The sequence below is a fragment of the Scardinius erythrophthalmus genome, assembly GCF_964197995.2.
Source record: "Scardinius erythrophthalmus genome assembly, chromosome: 5".
NCBI lineage: Eukaryota > Metazoa > Chordata > Actinopteri > Cypriniformes > Leuciscidae > Scardinius > Scardinius erythrophthalmus.
The window spans coordinates 15,924,177-15,944,205 of NC_138225.1; the positions used below are offsets into that span (position 1 = coordinate 15,924,177).

Sequence of the window (20,029 nt, forward strand, 5' to 3'; positions counted from 1 at the left end):
AGCAATAAAAACTTGTAATAGCCATATCTACTGAGTCATTTTATAATATAAATGTACACCACTACTAAACACTTAGTAGTGTTACTAGACATGCCTGAAGTTTCTCTCACTGCTCACTCACAAATCCACAAAACTCTGTAAATGTGTTATTTATCTGTCCAATAATGTCTGTTAATGTTGTGGTGTAGTCTTTGATTTCACCAAGCCAAAAAACAACTTCAAATCTTCCTAAAGTGCTATTTAGGAGAATATGAAGCGAATATTTGAGTAAAAATGGACCACGTTGGTCCAATCAAACGCACGTTGGCACCGGTTGAGAGGCGTGTTCAGATACCCTGATGCCGCTCTGCAGTGAAGATGGCGGAGAGAGGAGACGGCCATCTGAAGCCCTCAAACAGAGAAAGCCTTTGAGTGCATGCGGTCTTCAGTAGAGCATTTGTGTAGTTAGGTGAGTAAAAGAGAAGAGTGTGTCGAAACCTCTCTGATATTTATTCCTGTCGACATTTAACGTTAGCAGATTCACGCTCAGTTCAGCTGAAAAGCCTTGAGTGCCTTGATGGCCGTCTCCTTTCTATGGCTAACACACGGATCAACTAATCGAAGCATAAATCGGTTTCTGCTGAACAAAACAAAAAGCGCGCTGGTAATTGTTTTATGACAAGAAGATGCGACTCTAAATTGCATTTTTTTTTTTGTATCTGCTTGGTAAAATGTAGCCATATCGCTTTTAGTTACTCCTAGCCGACCAATTAGCAAAGGCCTTTAAGCTTATGGTACATTTTAACACCTTGCAAATAAGTTACAGTGTTTATTTGCCGAGCCTTTTATTTAGCAACAACACTCAATTATTTTCATCGCGACATACAAATGCACACATAGTCGGTTGTGTTAATACTGCTGTCTGTGGCATACATCATAAGCATATGGGGAATTAAAGATGCATCTGAGAAGTTTAGCCATCTAGATCCGTGCTAAGTTTTTATGGTGCCCTTTGAATTTCTTCTGATGTTTCTTTTCTTTCTTTCTTTCTTTCAGCACTGACAGAAGATCTGGCTTCCCAGGATGGACAGAGTTTAGATGTGGTCAACTTTTAAGCTGAATGCATTGTGATTTCCAATAATTGAGACAGTGATTTCTAAAAAGCTGTCTACATTAATGAAAAGAACAATGTAGTCAGCTTAGCAAATTCAACCATTCACATGAATATTATTAAATAGGTGTCTTGAGTTGTGTAATGTGTTCATGCATGTGTTAGATCCCTTCCCAATTGCATTCTCGTATAATTTTTAGCATAGCTCTTTTAAAGAAATTTAACATGGATGTTAATGAGATTTTACCTCCCCTCCCATTGGAGCCACCAGACGCATTATTTGCGGGGAATGATTACTGTAAAGCACCTCCACCACCTCCCCTGCAAACGTCCAGTGACGCAGAGGAAATGGACGTTAGCTCTGGTGGTGATGGACACCAACACACCCCAGCAGTGGACAGGGACGAACAGCTTCTCCTCAACAAGCGCACATTGTCCGTTAGTAGCTGCCTGTCAGATACTTCTGAGCCCATGGCCAAGTGCCCTAGAACCGCTCGCCACGCTCCCCCAGTTACCAAGTTCTTACCTGATCTAAAACTCCTCAAAGATGTCAAGATCAGTGTCAGTTTCTCTGACAGCAGCAGGAGCAAAGACAGGAAGGTGTTGTATACTGGTTTGGGGCAGGTTAGGAATGAAGATCAGAGCCTAGAGGGCCTGAATGGCGAATTGCATGATTCTTTAAAGCAGAGAAGTGTTCCGGGCAGCTCGAACATGAGTGGCGGTTCCTTAGGTTTAGCAAGAAACAGCGACGAGCTGGAGACAGAGCAGGAGAACAAGGTTGAGTTTGCCGTGCTGGACGACCTGGAAGATTTCAGCGAGAACTTTCTGGAAGTGGAAGACGGAGAGCAGAGTGGTTTCAGGTCTCAGATGATAGCTCAGCAGGAGCAAGTGCAAGAGGAGGACCTGAATTACTGCTATGAGGTAAAATGCATGATTGATTTTGGTCATTTGCTTTCTGTTCAAATTGAAATATTACGTTATAATGTAGGTTAATTATTGTCATCTAAACCTCTAAATGCCCATCATTCAAAACAACTACTGAAATGTGTATCTACCACAAATAGAGCACGTGTCTTTCATTCATCAAGATGGATCCTGGAGTGTAACAAGGTGGTCCATTTGAAGAACATTTGAATTACAGTTCCCAAAGTGGGCTTGATTCAAATCGGCTTCTCAGCGTACATTTAGTTGATGACATGTCATTGGCTGCCAGTTTCTTACCCACCTACTCTTCCAGGAGGACTTTGATAATGATGTAGATGCCCTGCTGGAAGAAGGCATGCCCATGCCCAAGAAGAGGCGTCTGGCTGAAGACAAGTTCGCTGGAGACAGTGATCACCATTCGGATGGGGAGTCCGGAGTCCAGCCCATGATGACCAAAATTAAGACCGTTCTTAAGAGTGAGCCCTTTAGTCATAAACGCTGTTGCTACTCTAAAATGTTAGATTGCATTACTTTGAAATGCCTTAAAGGGATAGTTCACCCAAACTATGTGATGGGTCTTTTTGAACTCATGGATATTATAGTTTTCTGTACTTTTATTCTCTTTGATAATTTAGTTTTTGAGTTAGAATTTTGTGTGTGTGTACACACACACACACACACACACACATATATATATATATATATATAATATATATATATATATATATATATATATATATATATATATATACACATACACACACAAACACACACACATATGTATGTTTGTGTGTGTGTGTATGTATATATCTATATATATCTATATATATATATATATATATATATATATATATATGTATATACAAACACACACACACACACACACACACACATATATATATATATGTGTGTGTGTTATATATATATACACAAACACACACACACATATATATATATATATACAGTTATTTAAAATAACTGTTCTCTTTTCATATATTTTGATGTGTTATTTATTCCTGTGGCAGCAAAAGCTGAAATTTTTTATCAATGCAGAAAACAGCTTAATATTTTTGTGGAAACTCTAATAAATATTTTTCACTTCAGGATTCTTTGGCTCAAATTGTATCAGCATTTATTTAAAATGGAAATCATTTGTAACAATGTAAAAGTATTTTCCGTCACTTTTAATCAATTTAATGCATTATTGGTGAGTAAGAATATGAATTTCTTTTTAAAAAAAAAATCTTTTAAATTGTAGTGTATATTCTGTATCAGACTAAAAGTAAGTTGTGGGCATGTTTTTTTAAAGTCCATTTTGGCATTGTGAAAATATATTTTAGTTTTTCAGTTATACTGTTTAATGTTGTTTCAGTTTACAAATGCTTATTTTAGTTTTTGCTAGTGACTAACGATTATTCAGAACAGAAACCTACATATGACTCTGTGACTCTAGTTTGTCATTATTGATTGACATTAATATTATTATTGATTTATTTTTATTGCTTTTTTTTTTTTTTTTTAAGGTCGTGGGCGTCCGCCAACTGAGCCGTTACCCGATGGGTGGATCATGACATTCCATAACTCTGGCATTCCAGTCTACCTCCACCGGGAAACCAGAGTTGTGACCTGGTCCAGACCTTACTTCCTTGGAACAGGAAGCATTAGAGTAAATGGTTTAAGTCATCTAAGATAAGACTTTCATGATAGTATTTTGTCTTGGTGCATCATTTCTACTTACAAATTGAATTGATCTTTACTTTCTCATGCACCTCATCCCTGTATTCTGCTCATTTCCCCCCTAGAAACATGACCCACCAACCAGTAGCATTCCCTGCTTGCACTACAAGAAAATGAAGGAACATGAAGATAGGGAACAGAATGGAGAGGTGACTCCGACAGCAGAGGTGTCTCCAGTGAAATCTGGAGAGGAGGGCGTCTCATCAGAGAGAGCTGATGAGCCTGACTCTACTGCCACAGAAGAGCCGACTGGCAGACCAACATCAGAAGATCCAGATCCTGACATCATAGAACCAGGAGGATCCTCCGAGGGGAAGGAGAGCCAAGCCTGTGATACTGCACAGGGAGCGCTGGGCCAGGTCAGAGCCAAGGTGGAGGTTTGCAAAGATGAGTCTGTTGGTAAGAGAATTAGGTTTTATTCTCTGTTGTACATCATTATTCAATATACACATGGTTTGTAAACCCTATCTTCTTGTGACTTGCATCCCAGAAATTGAGGAGTTTAGAAGCTACCTAGAGAAGTGCTTTGATTTTGAGCAAGTGACAGTGAAGAAGTTTCGCACATGGGCCGAGCGCAGACAGTTCAACAGGGACATGAAGAGGAAGCAGGCTGAGTCTGAGAGGCCCATTCTACCGGCCAATCAGAAACTTATCACACTGTCCGTACAAGACGCACCCACAAAGAAAGGTACCTGTCTGAGAGTCTGTACATTTATGAATTGTATGGCACAGAACATGGTGTTTTGACAAGACTGACCATGTTTATATTTCAGAGTTTGTAATCAACCCCAATGGGAAGTCAGAAGTGTGCATTTTACATGAGTATATGCAAAGAGTACTCAAAGTGCGACCAGTTTACAACTTTTTTGAATGTGGTAAGTAGAATAATGCATAAGACTAAAATAAATAAAAAAAGCTAGTAATAAGCATGAGTTGAATTTAGTACATCATATCTGCAGTATAATTTGCAGTTATGCTAATGAACTGTCACTTGGCAGAAAATGGGTTGTGATTTTATCATTGCAATTGATCATTTGTGTTATAATGCTGTTGTAAAAGCAATAAGCCGTTTAAGGCCATGCCGAACGGTTGAAGGGATTTTGGGCTTGACGTTGTGCCAATTTCCTCTAATCATGGTGAAATTGCTGTAATACATGGCCTGTTGAGGTAAAAAAAAAAATGAATGAAATATAAACGTCTTAATGTAACATTTTCTTTGCACAGAAAACCCAAGTGAACCCTTCGGAGCCTCAGTCATTATAGATGGTGTTACTTATGGCACAGGAACAGCAAGTAGTAAAAAACTTGCCAAGAATAAAGCTGGTACCTTCTTCCCCCTCTTCATTTAAATCTTTTGCAAAAATATATATTTTTTTATGAATTGATTACTATAAACATTTATTTGACTGGAGAACAGTAATTATTCACACTGTCGTTCTCTTTTGGAAAGCTCGAGCAACACTGGAGATCCTCATTCCTGACTTTGTGAAGCAGACGTCTGAGGAGAAGCCCGCAGAGGGAGATGAACTGGAGGTACTGCTCTTCTTTCTGAATGAAGACATTTTATCTTTGGTCAGAGTTCTTTTCTTTGTGGTACTTAAGGTCGTTTATTTCCTTCTCCCATCTCACAGTATTTTAATCATATCAGTATTGAAGATTCAAGGGTGTACGAGCTGACAAACAAAGCAGGTTTACTCTCACCATATCAGATCCTTCATGAGTGCCTTAAGAGGTATGTTATGTTTCCCATTTGATTACACACAATTCAGTATTACAAGAAACACACCTGTTAATACAACCAGACAGTCTGTGGGTCCTTATGATTATCATCATGTCTGTTTGAAAAGCAACTGAAGATCTGTTACTGTCTGTTCCATAGAAACCATGGCATGGGTGACACCAGCATCAAGTTTGAGGTGATTCCAGGAAAGAACCAGAAGAGTGAATACGTCATGACATGTGGGAAGCACACTGTACGCGGCTGGTGTGAGTATCCATGCTTAAAAATAACTTTCATTTAAACAACCCTGTACAATTGCGTGTAAATCACTTGCATTTGCGACCAAACTTCACGCTAGGCGATTTTATTTTAGTTTGCTAATTTAAATAGCCAATGGCTAGTAAATTGTATGATTGCAGTCGCTTGTGATTTGAGTTAGAGGCAAAAAATAAGTTTAGCGCAGATAATTTCATTGCCTGCTGAGCTTTTAGTTCGTCGCTTGGCTAAGAGCGCCCTCTGTCGCTTTCTCTCACATATGCACTTTGAACGTGAGAGAAAGAGAGGGCTCGACAATAAGGACTGCCCGATGGTCAAGAGAGTCCCGATTTATCATTGAATGATTTATCATATCAAATGAAAGTTTATCATTTGCACGTGTTTAAGCCTTGCCAATTTAAACATTCAAACGCAAGACAACGCAAAGGCGCTGTGTGCACCCAGAAACACTGAATTGAGCTCTTTCACGTCGTCTTGCGCTTGAATGGACAATTTCACACAAAATGGTCAAAATGCTCGTCCCTGTAAACATAGTCGGTAATGTCTTAAGCGAATGTAAGACTAACGTGACAACTATGCAGTGTTATTTTACATTTTGATAACTTTATTCAATTTCTGTACCTAATCTGTATCTAACAACTGTTGGATCTACCTGAAAAACACTGTTTAATTTGTATCTTTGTTCTATTGATTATTTGGGCTATTGTAGTTTGATAATTTGTTCTTATTTTATTACAGACTGTTTACTTGTCTTTAATAGTGTTTGAAATTTCTATTTTATTAGTGTAGAATCTTTTCATTTGCATTGTTCTTGCATTCCATGTAAAAAGTCTGGCGAGTAAAATTAAATTTACCAGGCAATGGCGACTCAAGCTTCAGTGTGTCCGTATAGGGTTGTTTAAAGCACACAAGTAAAAACCAATGTTTCACAGCGCTAGACTTTTGAAATAAGTGTTGAGTCCACCCTGCAGGTCATTCACAAGCCACATAGCTAATGCTGTTAACTCTTGTTGACTGCAGGTAAAAATAAGAGGGTTGGAAAGCAGCTGGCGTCACAGAAGATTCTCCAGATGCTTCATCCTCACGTGAAGAACTGGGGCTCACTGCTGCGCATGTACGGCAGAGAAAGCAACAAGATGGTAAAAAAGGTCAGCGCTATCTTTAAATCATACTCTGCATATGTGTTCATAAAGGGAATTCTTTTTTTTTATGTGGTTGTAATGTTGAATTCTTGTCGTCTTCAGGAGAACTCAGATAAGAGTGTGATTGAGCTTCAGCAGTATGCCAAAAAGAACAAGCCAAACCTCCACATCCTCAACAAACTACGAGAGGAGATGATGAAACTGGCTCAAGAAAGGGTATAGCTGCAAACTTGACCTCTTCCAGCCAAATCTCGCACTTTGGATAAACTAAGTTGGCTAAAGATTAAAAACATCCTCTTTGGACGAGTTGATGCATTGCAGTCGACCAAAAATAAATTCCGTAAAGTGACAGCTAAACAGCTTTTCTAGTGCGTACTAATTTTGTCTTTTTATATTCGTTTCAGGAGGAGGCAAGAAAGAAGCCGAAGATGACTATAATGGAGTCTGCTCAACCTGGCAGTGAACCTCTGTGTACTGTTGACGTCTAGCAAACCCTCATCCAGCAACTTGTGATAGCAGATAGCACTGACCAATGGTAATAGTTCTATAACAAAAGGTCAACGCAGCATTACTGACTTATGCATTACTTTGCAGTGCAAAATGGCAATACTAGTTACATTTCTATCTGATTTCTGAGCTCTATTCCCAGTCCAATTATTGCCCATAATGAATGGGTTCAGTTAGAGTTGTATACATGCACAGGGAAGGTAGAATGAGCATTAAATACCTCCAGATGCACTTCTGCACCTGAAAAGTGCACACATAATGATGGCTGTTGATAATGCCTATATGAAAATCCTAGAAAATATGTATTAAGTATTACAGATGCTTTTAAGTTTGTGGCTTTTAGATGTTAATAAAAATGTTGCTTTTCCCTTCTTAAACGGCAAATAAATTCATTTCATATTTACTGTGGAACTACAGATTTCACACGCGAGACTCAGTACTCTTTACTGATGCATTTTTCAGACATGCCTGTCATTTTACAAGGATCGGTTCCTTTTTGTCAGCTTCTGTGGCATGCAGAGTTGTTCATTCAGTGCACGTGATCTTTTATCTGGAAAATAGTTGGACTTAGTGTGGGTTTTCTTTAGTGGCCATGTCTAGTTCTTATTGGCATGTGAAGCATTTAAATGTTGTATTTCTAAAGCATTTCATATGCACACTTACCTTCCAACTGCTGTTAAGAAATGCACTAATGTTGGAACTATTTCCTTTTGTGTGAAATGAACAAGCCTTTTGTTTTAATTTGAATTAAGGGGTGATGCATACCAATGGACAACTTGACCAGTTGCTCTACTTGTTCAGAAAGCACAAGTGTTTGAGGTACTGTAGTTCGTTGAGGAAGACATCAGGGATATAGGATGCTTGTGTATGCTATTTTTTTTTCTTGTGGTCTTTTTATAATTACATTTTCGTTAAACTTTGATATAATCTAACTCTTGCATTAGATACTGGTTGGTAATCTTCAAAAAATGGCATATGTTGCCTTAGTTAGTACCCCTTTCATTGATGGTACCTTGTTTCAAAAGGGAAACGCCTCACTTAAATCTGCATTTGTGATGCTATACGTTATGTATTTGTGGAGTGACGCTTGCTTTATGCATTGATATTTTAGAGAAAATGCCTTCTACGCATGTGCTTTTTTGAGTTTGTCTTAAATTCTGTATGGTTTTGTGGACATTTTGCTGAGGTGATTGTGCTTGTTTTGTTCAGATCGTATCATGGTGTATTATAGTTTGAACCATATTCATTATTTCAGAAGGCAGTTTACCTAAAAACAGGTGGTAACTCCATACCTCGAAGAAAATCAGACCATGTCGTTGTATTCAATAGCTTGAAGAGCAGTGTGAACCAAAGCTTTAAGTCTTATGCATTTTTATAGAATATTGCTGCATAGCTATTCATAATATATCTAAACATACATGGAATTATTAAATAATAATAAAAAAAATGCAATAACTGCTGGAATAAAATGATGGTCCCTGTTTGAAGAAAACCACCACTTCCCTGAAACTATTAGGGCTGGGTATCGATTCAAATGTTCCAATTCAATTTCGATTCGCAAGCTTTCAATTTGATTCGATTTTGAATTGAATGAATATAGATTTAATACAAATCCTATATTTATAAAAAAGAACAGTGCACATAAGTTTACTAGTGGTTAATTAAAAAAAAAAAATAATTAAGAGTCACAAACATATATTAAACATTTTAGGTACACTTGGGTACATTAAAACAAAACCCAAATCTATTTTCAAATGCTTACAATGAAGATGATTTTGATGCAAGATGAAAATTTATGCTGAAAATTGGATGTAAAACAGTTGCATTCCTTGATCAAACAGGATCAGGTTATTTTATGTTTAAGATAAACATAAAATCTCACAGCTTTATCTGTAACATGGAGGCCGCAGGCCTATGAACAATGTAGAAAAAGTAATACTGGCTTTTGGGTAATAGATAAATAAGGGAAAAAAATCTATTCGTGGCCTTTGAGAATCGATTTTGAATGGACCACATTTTAAAAAACGAGTAATCGAAAATGAAATTGTTTTGCCCAGCCCTAGAAACTATTAGGGGAGAAAAAATATATTCTAGCCTTAAGAAATGACAGGAAGGTCAAAGTCTGTTTAACGCAACAAGTGAATCAGGTTTTCTTGGGACAGCGACTAAATGCAGTGCACTGTCAGTGAATTTAGTGTTTTAGTTTGTGTGCTTCTGAATGTTAAATGTTTGTGAAGACAATTTTCCTGTTTTCAATGAGCACAAGGCTGATGCCATACTAAGAGTGCTTAGAGAATATACTTTCCCAATATATGTCTGGGGTGTACGACTTGTCCTGTCAGTCTTGCCAAGTGAGTATTAGTTATGAAGAAATGCGTGCTTTTTAATGCGCTATCGTTGAAGGGATAATGTTGAATGATTTAGTTGCAAGTAACGCTGCCTAAATACATTTCTTTTAATGTGACATGATTGCTGATACAGTGATTTGTTTATGCAAATAAATTGATGACCAGAAACTGATGTCTTGTGCTGTTTTTGAATGGGTTGTTTTAATGCAAACAGAGGAAAAAAAGGAAACATATACAAAAATATGTAATGGTTTGTGCACTTTGATCAAGTCAGTTCAAATCTGGGGGGAAAAACAACAAAAAAACATCCATCCAAGAGTTTTAATAGAAGAGAAACTTCTGTGTCAGCATGGTAAGGGCAGCAGGGCTTCAGGTCTCTGTGGTCTGACTGTCAGTATTGGAGCTGTAGTCCACTCTTTCAAACAGCAGGATGGTTTCACAGTGCATGGTCTGAGGGAAGAGGTCAACAGCCATAGCTCTCACTGGACGGAAAGGGGCTCCTCGCACACGGTTAGAAGGCGCTCTACAGAGACTTTTAGACAAACAATTTATTAAAACGGAGTAGGCTCTGATGTGCTTATTTCACTAGAAGTAATATAGTTGAATGGGAACATTTTAAAATGCGATATATTGTCAGAGGAAAGTCAGCCTGAAAACATTTACCCTGTTTTCTTAATGCAAATTTCTGGTCTTATTGTGCTAGGGGAAGAGGTTTGTTTAAGTAAACCAAAAAGGAAATGGTAACACTTTATTTTACTGTCCTTGTTACAGTACATGTAGTTAGTGTAGTAATTACTATAAACTATAAATTATGCAAATAAACCAACCCATAACCCTATAGTAAGTACATGTAGTTTAATTATTATTACTCAGTGCTACATGGACACCTTAAAATAAAGTGTAACCAAAGAAATTTAATGAGGTTTGTGTCACAAATCCCTCTCATATTTCACCTTTTGCACTCAGACCACCAACATTCTAATATGTAATACCGATATTTAACAGTTCAATCAATTTGTGATAGATTTGATGTCCCTGCCCTAAATTTGTACTTGTTATATAACCCGTTTAACATTCTGGAAGTAAATTTTGTTTGCAAATGCATTTCGTGTTGACTTTAAATAGAAAATAAACTTACTCAATAAAATTGTTCATAGCAGCTTTGGCATTGCAGGCGACATAGACGAGTCTCTTCAGATGCTCTGCTCTTCTGATTGCTAGAATAACTTTGGAATCTGGTAAGAGTGAGGAACCTTGGTCAAAACTTTAAAACACCACGTCTACAAGTTAAAAGCAGTAATATCAAGATACTATGATAGAGTACTTTACGTACGTAGCCCTGCTCTCGGAGGATCTACGATTGCCGTGACGTTGGGGGATACCACAGCATTAAGAACAGTGGGTAACACATCTTCAGCCTTTCCACAGTGGAATTCCACATTGGTCAAGCCTGAAAATATACATTTGAAGTCTGAGTAGATCATGGGAGATGAGATGGAGAGAGAAAAATAGGACAATGATAATGTCACTCTGGCTTACCATTAGCTTCAGCGTTAGCCTTAGCATCTTGCACTGCCTCCAGGCACAATTCAATGCCAATCACCTTCTTCACCCTCTGTTAATGACAACACAGAATTTAGTATTTTTCTAAGGCGGCTAACTGTTGTTCTGAGAACAGTTTTCTGTTTTTTTTTTTGTGTATTCTTAGAAGCAAACGCCACACCTTTGCCAGTGAGATGCCGATGGTTCCTGTTCCACAGCACACATCCAGCACAGTACTGTCCTGGTCCAGCTGAGCCCATTCACCCACAGCAGAGTACAGAACCTCAGCAGCAGGTGTGTTCGTCTGGCAGTATCCAAAAAAAAAGAAAAAAATCATAATATTGTAAACTTTTCAACAGCAATAATGCAGGACATTTAATCGATATTAATATCCTCTACTTAACAGGAGTGTAATGATACACTCATGTCACGATTCAATACATATCACGATACTGAACTCACGATACAATATTATTGCGATGCACCAAGACATATGGTAAAATGTTAACAAAAAAAATTACTGTTGATTAAAATGCTAAATTTGGTGTTACATTGGGGGTGGAAATGAATAGGCTTGGACTTGGTGCTGGTAACCCAATGCACAGGACAATAGTGACACCAGAATAAAAATGTTCATGATTCTGAAGCTGAAACATTTTTTTGACGAATATGCTTGCTATGATGCCCCTATTACTTAATATTCTGAATCATATACATGATGGCATTAAGGAAATAGTTTCCTGATGTTTTTTAGTGTATTGTTAATCCTCAAGAAATTACCTGGAAGAATGAGTGAGGAGAAATGCGAAATTTCAGTCCGAGAAGTTCTTCGTGAATGCATTCTTCTCCGGTCACATGTTCACATGGCAGGTCCTCTGTACCCGCAGATGTCCTGGGTTGATGCAAGTTAATAAATTAATGTAAAGTGCTCCAAAATCTAAATGAATCTCATTTTAAATTTTGGGGGGCTTACCTTTGTCCCATTCTCACAAAGTACAAAGATGTGAGGCCACTTTCTTTTCCTTCTCCTTCGGTAAAATACTGACGCAGGTTTCGTTTCAGTTCCTCAAGTTCTTCTTCTTGGAGTTTCTAGTTTGTAAAAATAAAATAATACTAATTATTCAGCAGCAACAATAGTTCCACGATTTGTCAAATGAATAATGTCTAAAGTGGACACAAAAATAACCACTGAATAAATCTCTTATTTACCTGTGGATTGAAGAAAACAATGGCCATGGTTTGCTTTATCCTGCTTGTTCGTACTGTCAGTTGCCGCCAATGACCTTCATAAGTCTCTGGACTGTATACTGCATATGGAGTGGTCCTGTTCAGGATAACACAAAACACAAAAAATAGAAATAAATACATACACATTGGCTGATGTGGAATGTAGACATATATTTAGGCCCTGGAATTGAAACACCCTTTCAAAACAAATTTCACTGATAGGCCCATACATATAATTAGATTAAGATTTAGATGCACATTAAAGAATCAACAGTAAATTCATTCACCTGATGAACTGCTGGAACTCCTGCACAACCCTCTTGGCCTCAGAAGACACATGGGTGGTTTCTGATGGACTCACTACTGCACAGGATCCTCCTTTATACTTACCCAAACGAAAGCCCACAGTCTTATCCTCTCCATCTGCTCCCACTCCAATCACAAACTCACACTTATTCCTGTACTCCGTCTGCAAGTATAGGGTCTTTATTAGACAGTGACAATCACACTCAGTCATACTATTTCTGTAACCATAGATTTTAGTAAACGGATGATTTCTTTTTACAGTGTATAGTGTTTAATTAACCTTAAAAGTGACATTAAATCAGTCAGAATGTGCTAAATACATGAAATAAGCTGCTTGAGCGTGGTCCGTTAGGATCCGTATCGGACTGTTATCATTATTAATCACTTTATTTTAGATTTACACATTACAAACGTTTTTAATCGTCTTTAATAAAGTTGATGGCAAGTTAAATGTGCAAGGGGCGTGAAATTTTAAATATTCTGAAATCCATTGAATAATTCTTAGGCTGAATCCAGTGGTAATGCCATGATAGTTTATGATATTTATTTAGTTAAATATGTGATGTGTTAAATTAGAATAATACATGCGAGCATGCGTATGATTTACCTGCACAGGTGATGGTCTTATGGCCTCGAGTGGGCAGCACATTTTGTTGTACTTCTCTTTTTGAACGAACAGCCAGGGAAGCATGGCTTTGTTGTTGTTGCCAATTTCTCTGAGAACAAGCATCAAGGAAGATAGTTGTATTGAAAGAACTTTTACTGACCAACATCATTTTCTATACCACCAGAAGCTCTTGTATGAACTATATGGGTGACAATGTCATGCAATTTATACATTTTTTCTATTTTGAAGGAAATATCTGGAAGCCATTCATGCAAATGCAATTATGCATGTCCCCAGACCCATCAGAAAATCAGAAATACCTGGTCAGTTTCAGGAGAACACCTTCAACTTCTTTCTCTTTCCTCTTCAGCTGCTCTTCATAAGGCACGTTCCACAAGGGTGTCACAGCATTGGCAATCTGGGTATCGAGAGGCTCTTCCTCATCCTCCTCTACCTCCTGGCCACCCGCAGTACGTTTCGCACCCGGCGGGCCACCTTCCGTTTCCTCCTCTTGCTTCCTCTTTTTGAGGATGGGATCAGCTTTGGGCTTGGCCAGCCGTACACTCAGCACTTTACTCTTCCATTGCATGCCGTGCACTGCCTTCATGGCCTTGTCCCTTTCCTCCTGGTTCTTAAAAGTGACAAAGGCAAACATCTGTCTGCTAAACAGCTTGATTTTGTGAGGATTGATCCCATGCTTGTTGAGGAACTTCTTCAGGTCATTAAAACCAATGTACTTTGGCAAGTTTTGAATCTCAACTTTAAAGATCTCAGAGGTAAAGAGATCTCCTTTGATGTAACGGTACACATCACTGGCTGCACCCTCTCCTTCTGCTTCTGTCTGATTCTCTTCGTTTTTCTCCTCCATCAGGTCATCTGGTTCCTTTTCTGTGCTTGGTAATGAACCAGCTGGAACATTCTTGTCAACGGCCACATCTGTCATTTTGATCTGCATGAAATGCCGAAAGAATCTGATTATTAGACCTTCAATTTCAAGAATCTGTTTTAGCAACGTTATGCTATAATTCACTTAAAACTTACCAAAATTCCTAGCTTCATCTACAGTTATTAAACATAGATTTAAGACATCATATTAATTGAGAGACTACAATGGAATATTTGTACTTTAAAAATTATTTTCTCACACAGCAGGACCATTGAAAACAAAAAACAGTGAACAGTTATATACAGGATATACACAAGATATACTAATTCCCTTATACATATGCATGTACATTTTAACACTCTAAAAAAATTAATTCGCATGTTACATGTCAACTAATGGACGGAACAAGACTTAAAAAACAAAGCAGATTGTATTTTTAGGACAATTAATTGCAAAGCAAAGTTATTTCTGATATTTCTTCACATCGTCTGAACAAACCTGCGCTGTTAAATCACCCTAGTATTCAGTGTTCCTCACTATAAGTCCTGAAGGAGCTCTAAAACCACTGTGCACTTTATGCATACATGCAAGCTGCCATCTTTGAGACAGAAACACGTGTCAAAAGCAGCGCATTGTGGGAACACCGGTCAAGGTGTTTTTAATAATATGTTCTTCTAATACTAATAATTTTAAATATACCAATTAAATTTAAACAGTACAGGTAATTTAATTGCACTGTATTTAGACATTTAAATTCGTTTAATTCCAGCGTATCTAGCACAAAAAAGCCGAGACTTTTATTTTGAAGTGTAACTCAACTGTGGAAAGTAAGTGCCGAGTGACTCTACTGTGACGGACCAAGAAGTTTGGCTGCATAAGAGGTTCGTGTTCGGAAGAGACAGACAGAAACAAGCACGAATGACTAACAACTGTTGTTAAACATTACATGATAGTCTGTAAAAGAAAACAGGGGGGATAACTCACCGAGATCAGATTACTGAATGAGAGGCCAAACACCTTCGACAGTAGCTTCTAGCTCGGTGCTATCTGGAACCAAGACAGCGCAAATTACAACGGAAAGTCACTTTTATTAAACCACTCAGTGCTGTGGGATTTCAGCCGAACTTCAACCTGGGATGGACGACCCAACAGTACTGGAGCCTTGGATCTTATTCCTATAAGGACTGACAGCGGGTTTTCAGATGTGGCTTTTGGGACTGGAGACGGGAGACGTGTCACTGATAAAGCGGCTGAAGCTGAAGTTAGAGCCCCAGCGCTGACAGACATTCATTTATCAGCCCAGTCCAAGAGTCCAGTCAGGACATAACCTGGACCTGTAGGGTTTCTTATCCACCTTTAACTTCTCTGCCTGGTGAATTTAACACTTCTTAACCCTCCCCTGGTGAGGATAGGACGTGTTTTGTCAACATGGGTTCGTTGTTTCGGAGCGAGGAGATGTGTCTGGCCCAGCTCTTTCTGCAGTCCGGATCCGCTTATGACTGTATTAATGAACTCGGCGAACTGGGGCTGCTGGAGTTCAGAGACGTAAGTTTATAGTTTCAATAATGTGTTGATTATGTGTATTTCTTATTTGAAATATTGACTTGGCTTGTGTTTAGCTGACTGGCTCACAGCCCGATGCTTTGATATGAATTATGCTATTTAAAAGCAGTAACAAGTGATGAAGTCTTTAATCAGGCGAACATTTCTCCATTTTTAATAAAGTAGTGTAAACGTACCTATTAAGCTCAACAAAATCTACATTGAGACATTTTTAGTGCACAGGATATTGGTTTCAGTACAAGAACTTGTGTTAAAATCTCTCACACAATATTTGATTTTTTGTACCCTTTAGGCACACCCCTGTTGCCAATAAGCTCACAACATGTTTTATTAAAAATTCTTGTTTATTTCAAACAACCTTTTTAAAGAATAAGGTACAGAGTCAATCACAAAAAACAGAACACTAAAATCAAGCACCGAACTAAAAGATGTATAAATGTTTAGCACACTTTAGTTTACACTCATTTTATTATCTCTCATTAAGTCATTAACAAAGAATCTTTATACAATGTTTAACTCTGTGTAAATTCAGATAGTTAGAATAGAAATGTCATGAAACATTCATTTCCATAATGTAACTTATTATTTTAATGTACATGATCTACTAATCTGATGTTTTTATTTGTTTCAGCTCAACCCAAGTGTGAACTCTTTTCAGCGCAAGTTTGTCAATGAAATCAAGAAATGTGAAGAGATGGAGAGGATTCTAGGTAAAAGCTTTGCTGTTCATTTCTTAATGTAATAAGATCATTCAAAAATCATGTTACATTTCAGTGAAATGATAGATCTGTTAAAAGGTCTCAATACTTTCTGAACACATGATGGTTGAACCTAAGATATACAAATTAGGTTAATCACATTGCATTCAGTTGAGTTTATTCAGTAAGGTGTATTTCATTATAATATGTTGTGATGGCACTTGATCAATGCTCAGAAACTAATGAACTCAAATTGGACTTGTGTAACAGGATATCTTCTGAGGGAAATTAAAAAAGAAGACATCCCACTGCCAGAAGGGGAGGTGAACCCAGCTGCACCATTACCCAAACATGTGATGGTCATAATGGTGAGAACTGTTAAACACTGTTCATTTGTTTAGCTTGTGTTATTAGTTGACCTTTCAGACACATTCAAATGTCTTTATTTTTCTCCGGTCTGTATTCTCACTGGCAGTTGCCTAGTTAAACTAGAGTCCTGCTTTAAATATAATTTATATAATTCTTATTCTGTTTTCTGTCTTTTCATAGCCGAGATATTTACTTTTACCTTTGTTATAAAGATAACTTTTAAGAACATTTAAAAACTCCCCTTAAAGGGATAGTTCACCCAAAAATTACTCGTCAGTAATTACTCACCCTCATGTTGTTCCAACCCCGTAAGACTTTCGTTCATCTTCGGAACACAAATTAAGATATTTTTGATGAAATCTGAGAGCTGGATCAGTCCTCCTGCAGGCTTATGGACACTATAACTTGCTGGCCCAGAAAATGTATTAAAGACATTGTTAATATAGTCCAAGTGACTCCAGTGGCTCAATCTTAAGTTTATAAAGCGACGAGAATACTTTTTGTGCGCAAAAACAAACAAAAATAAAGACTTTATTCCATTTTCATTTCCTTCTCTCTGGACCTCGAGTCTTTTCACGTAGTGTTTAAGCGAAGCGCGTCTGTGTTTCACGTCACCACGTATCTGGTCATGTGTGATACGTGGTGACGTGAAACACAGATGCGCTACGCTATTACACTACGTAAAAAAAAACTTGAGGTCCAGAGAGAAGGAAATGAAAAGTGGAATAAAGTTGTTATTTTTGTTTGTTTTTGCGCACAAAAAGTATTCTCGTCGCTTTATAAACTTAAGATTGAGCCACTGGAGTCACTTGGACTATATTAACAATGTCTTTAATACATTTTCTGGGCCAGCAAGTTATAGTGTCCATAAGCCTGTGGAGGAGTGATCCAGCACTCAGATTTCATCAAAAATATCTTAATTTGTGTTCCGAAGATGAACGAAAGTCTTACGGGGTTGGAACAACATGAGGGTGAGTAATTACTGACAGAATTTTCATTTTTGGGTGAACTAACTCCTTTTAATTTACACTGATAGAATATTTTGCATTGGCCCTTTCTTAAATCTATTTGCATATCCATTGTTTTGTCTTGTCTTTATTTAATTAATTTATTGCCTGTATTTGACATTAATGTCAATCAATCAGCTGAAGTCGGTTTTGCAGTTCCTTACTAGATCTCTTTCAGGAACACTTTCCTCATTGATATGAATGCTGATATTTAGTTATGACTGAGGCCTTTGTGCTTTGTTTTAGGAGCAACTTCAGAGACTGGAACTAGAGTTGAGTGAGGTCACCAGGAACAAGGAGAAACTCCAGAAGAACCTTCTAGAACTGACTGAGTACACGCATATGCTGCGTATCACACGCAACTTTGTGCAACACAGTGTAGAGGTAGGACGTGTGATTCCCTGTCACAAGTTTGGAGCCTTTGTTTGAGCTTAAATAAAAAGGGAACGTCTGACTGGTGGAAGGATTTACCATGCTTTTGTCATTCATTATCTCAATGTTATTGTTTCATTATCTCAATGTTATTGTTAAACAAACAGCTCCATATGAATCAAAGTTAAAAAAAAAAAATGAGTTCAGTCTTGTCTGCATTTTGTCTTTTGTTTCTCTGTGTCTATTGATGTTTTTGAAGCATGACGGATGACCACGTTCGACCTCTTTGGTGTAATTGAAAGGAATTTATCTCTAGAGAGCAGGATTGTGGGTTTCATGCTGGCGATTTGTAGTCACCTGATTTTCAGACTGCCAGAACTTTTAACTCTTGACCTCTTCTTCTTGATCATGGAGGCTATAATGTGTCTAGGACTGGCCAATATGGCCAAAAAATAATATCTGTATTGTACGATATATATCTTGGTATTTTCTACTTTTTTCTATTTGGGTAAAAAAAAAAAACTGTAATTATAAAAAAAAAAAAAAAGATTATTATTTCACATTCTGCCCAATGTTGCCCTACGAACAATGTTCATATTAAAGGCTATGAAAACAAATAAAGTGAATGTAACCATGTATGCTATGCTATATATTGGATTGCAAAAAAAGAGTTAAAATCACATTACAGTGTAACATTACAATCTAAAAACAAAAATAATGTTTTTTAAAGCAGTTAATTTTACTAAACTAAAAAATGAAAATAAATTTGATTACCCCATTACAATAGTCACTTTACAGTTTTTGCTGTCATAAAAATACACTTACTTGTAGGTTTAAAATCCTTCATATGGCACATTTATTGTCCAACAACAAATATTTTAGCAAAATGTTGCTATATTTTTGTCAGAATTATTGCATCCTATTCTGTTCCTCTCCGAATGTTTGGCGCACATGCACGTGACTGCGCTCTTTCATTGTGTGAAGTTTCAAGTGTGTGAAGTTTAGCGGAGACTCACTTGGGGAAGGCTCGTCCAGTCCCGACAGCAAAATGGAAATATTTGCATGACTTTCTAACATTTACAGATGAAGAAAATGTCTGTGAAAAGTTATGCACTAAGGAAAACGCCACATCTCAAAAGCGTTAAACGGCACAAGTATCTGTCAGAGCATCTGATGCGGCAAGCCGCTTTAAACTATAAGCGTCAACTATATCTTAAGAGTTATTTTAAAGCCCTTAATATAAAGCATATCTCATGTTTAGGACAAATTGGATTATGCACTTTCCTCACAGCAGCTCACTCTCCTCCGCTATTTTTCAGATGCGCTCATAATATCACACTACTGTATATCGATATAAATGGTATTGCCTCATTCTATATCGTTTATAAAAAAATATTGATACATCGTACAAACTCAATATACCACTCAGCCCTATGTGTTTGTGTTTCTAATCTCTTGCTGTGTTTCTACTTGTGTATGATTAGAGGGAGTCGACACAGGCCCAGTATGAAGAGTTTCCGTTTCTAGAGAAAGAACCTGTGATGGACTACACCAGCATGCAGAGGCTTGGAGCCAAGCTTGGGTGAGCAGTGTTTAAAAACATTAAGTTGAAAGTATACTTCACTTCTCTGCGTTCTGCTCTGGCTCACCAACAGATAATGTGATGTCATTTTCATTATCAGAACAGTCCGCTGTTGCACACCTTCTG

General features: G+C 37.6%; 3 protein-coding genes across 4 annotated transcripts in view; 2 read left to right on the forward strand and 1 right to left on the reverse strand.

Annotated features, from left to right (window-relative positions):
* Window positions 1-9,912, forward strand: dgcr8 (DGCR8 microprocessor complex subunit). The gene is made up of 14 exons (XM_081366468.1): window positions 1-448; window positions 1,036-2,011; window positions 2,328-2,490; window positions 3,538-3,680; window positions 3,817-4,150; window positions 4,242-4,439; window positions 4,525-4,626; window positions 4,976-5,074; window positions 5,202-5,284; window positions 5,383-5,483; window positions 5,631-5,737; window positions 6,768-6,895; window positions 6,992-7,105; window positions 7,294-9,912. Exons 2-14 carry the CDS (start codon window positions 1,316-1,318, stop codon window positions 7,375-7,377), a joined length of 2,352 nt encoding a protein of 783 aa, XP_081222594.1. The 5' UTR covers window positions 1-448; window positions 1,036-1,315; the 3' UTR covers window positions 7,378-9,912.
* On the reverse strand, window positions 9,841-15,790 carry trmt2a (tRNA methyltransferase 2 homolog A). Of its 2 annotated transcripts, none has more exons than XM_081366469.1 (12): window positions 14,811-15,084; window positions 13,747-14,375; window positions 13,427-13,535; window positions 12,801-12,982; window positions 12,496-12,610; window positions 12,260-12,375; window positions 12,067-12,178; window positions 11,468-11,590; window positions 11,284-11,359; window positions 11,078-11,194; window positions 10,883-10,979; window positions 9,841-10,276 (listed from the first exon to the last, which is right to left on the reverse strand). In XM_081366469.1, exons 2-12 carry the CDS (start codon window positions 14,367-14,369, stop codon window positions 10,114-10,116), a joined length of 1,833 nt encoding a protein of 610 aa, XP_081222595.1. In that variant the 5' UTR covers window positions 14,370-14,375; window positions 14,811-15,084; the 3' UTR covers window positions 9,841-10,113. The 2 variants fall into 2 exon arrangements, with proteins under 2 accessions (XP_081222595.1, XP_081222596.1); XM_081366470.1 differs by lacking the exon at window positions 14,811-15,084 and adding an exon at window positions 15,297-15,790 and having other exon boundaries at window positions 9,854-10,276.
* atp6v0a2b (ATPase H+ transporting V0 subunit a2b) overlaps window positions 15,111-20,029 on the forward strand; it is a 21,929-nt gene continuing 17,010 nt past the window's right edge. The window contains exons 1-5 of the mRNA XM_081366464.1: window positions 15,111-15,857; window positions 16,507-16,585; window positions 16,844-16,941; window positions 18,196-18,333; window positions 19,806-19,903. Of these exons, the coding sequence (XP_081222590.1) occupies window positions 15,741-15,857; window positions 16,507-16,585; window positions 16,844-16,941; window positions 18,196-18,333; window positions 19,806-19,903 (530 nt within the window). The 5' untranslated portion in view covers window positions 15,111-15,740. The remainder of the gene's footprint in view (window positions 15,858-16,506; window positions 16,586-16,843; window positions 16,942-18,195; window positions 18,334-19,805; window positions 19,904-20,029) is intronic.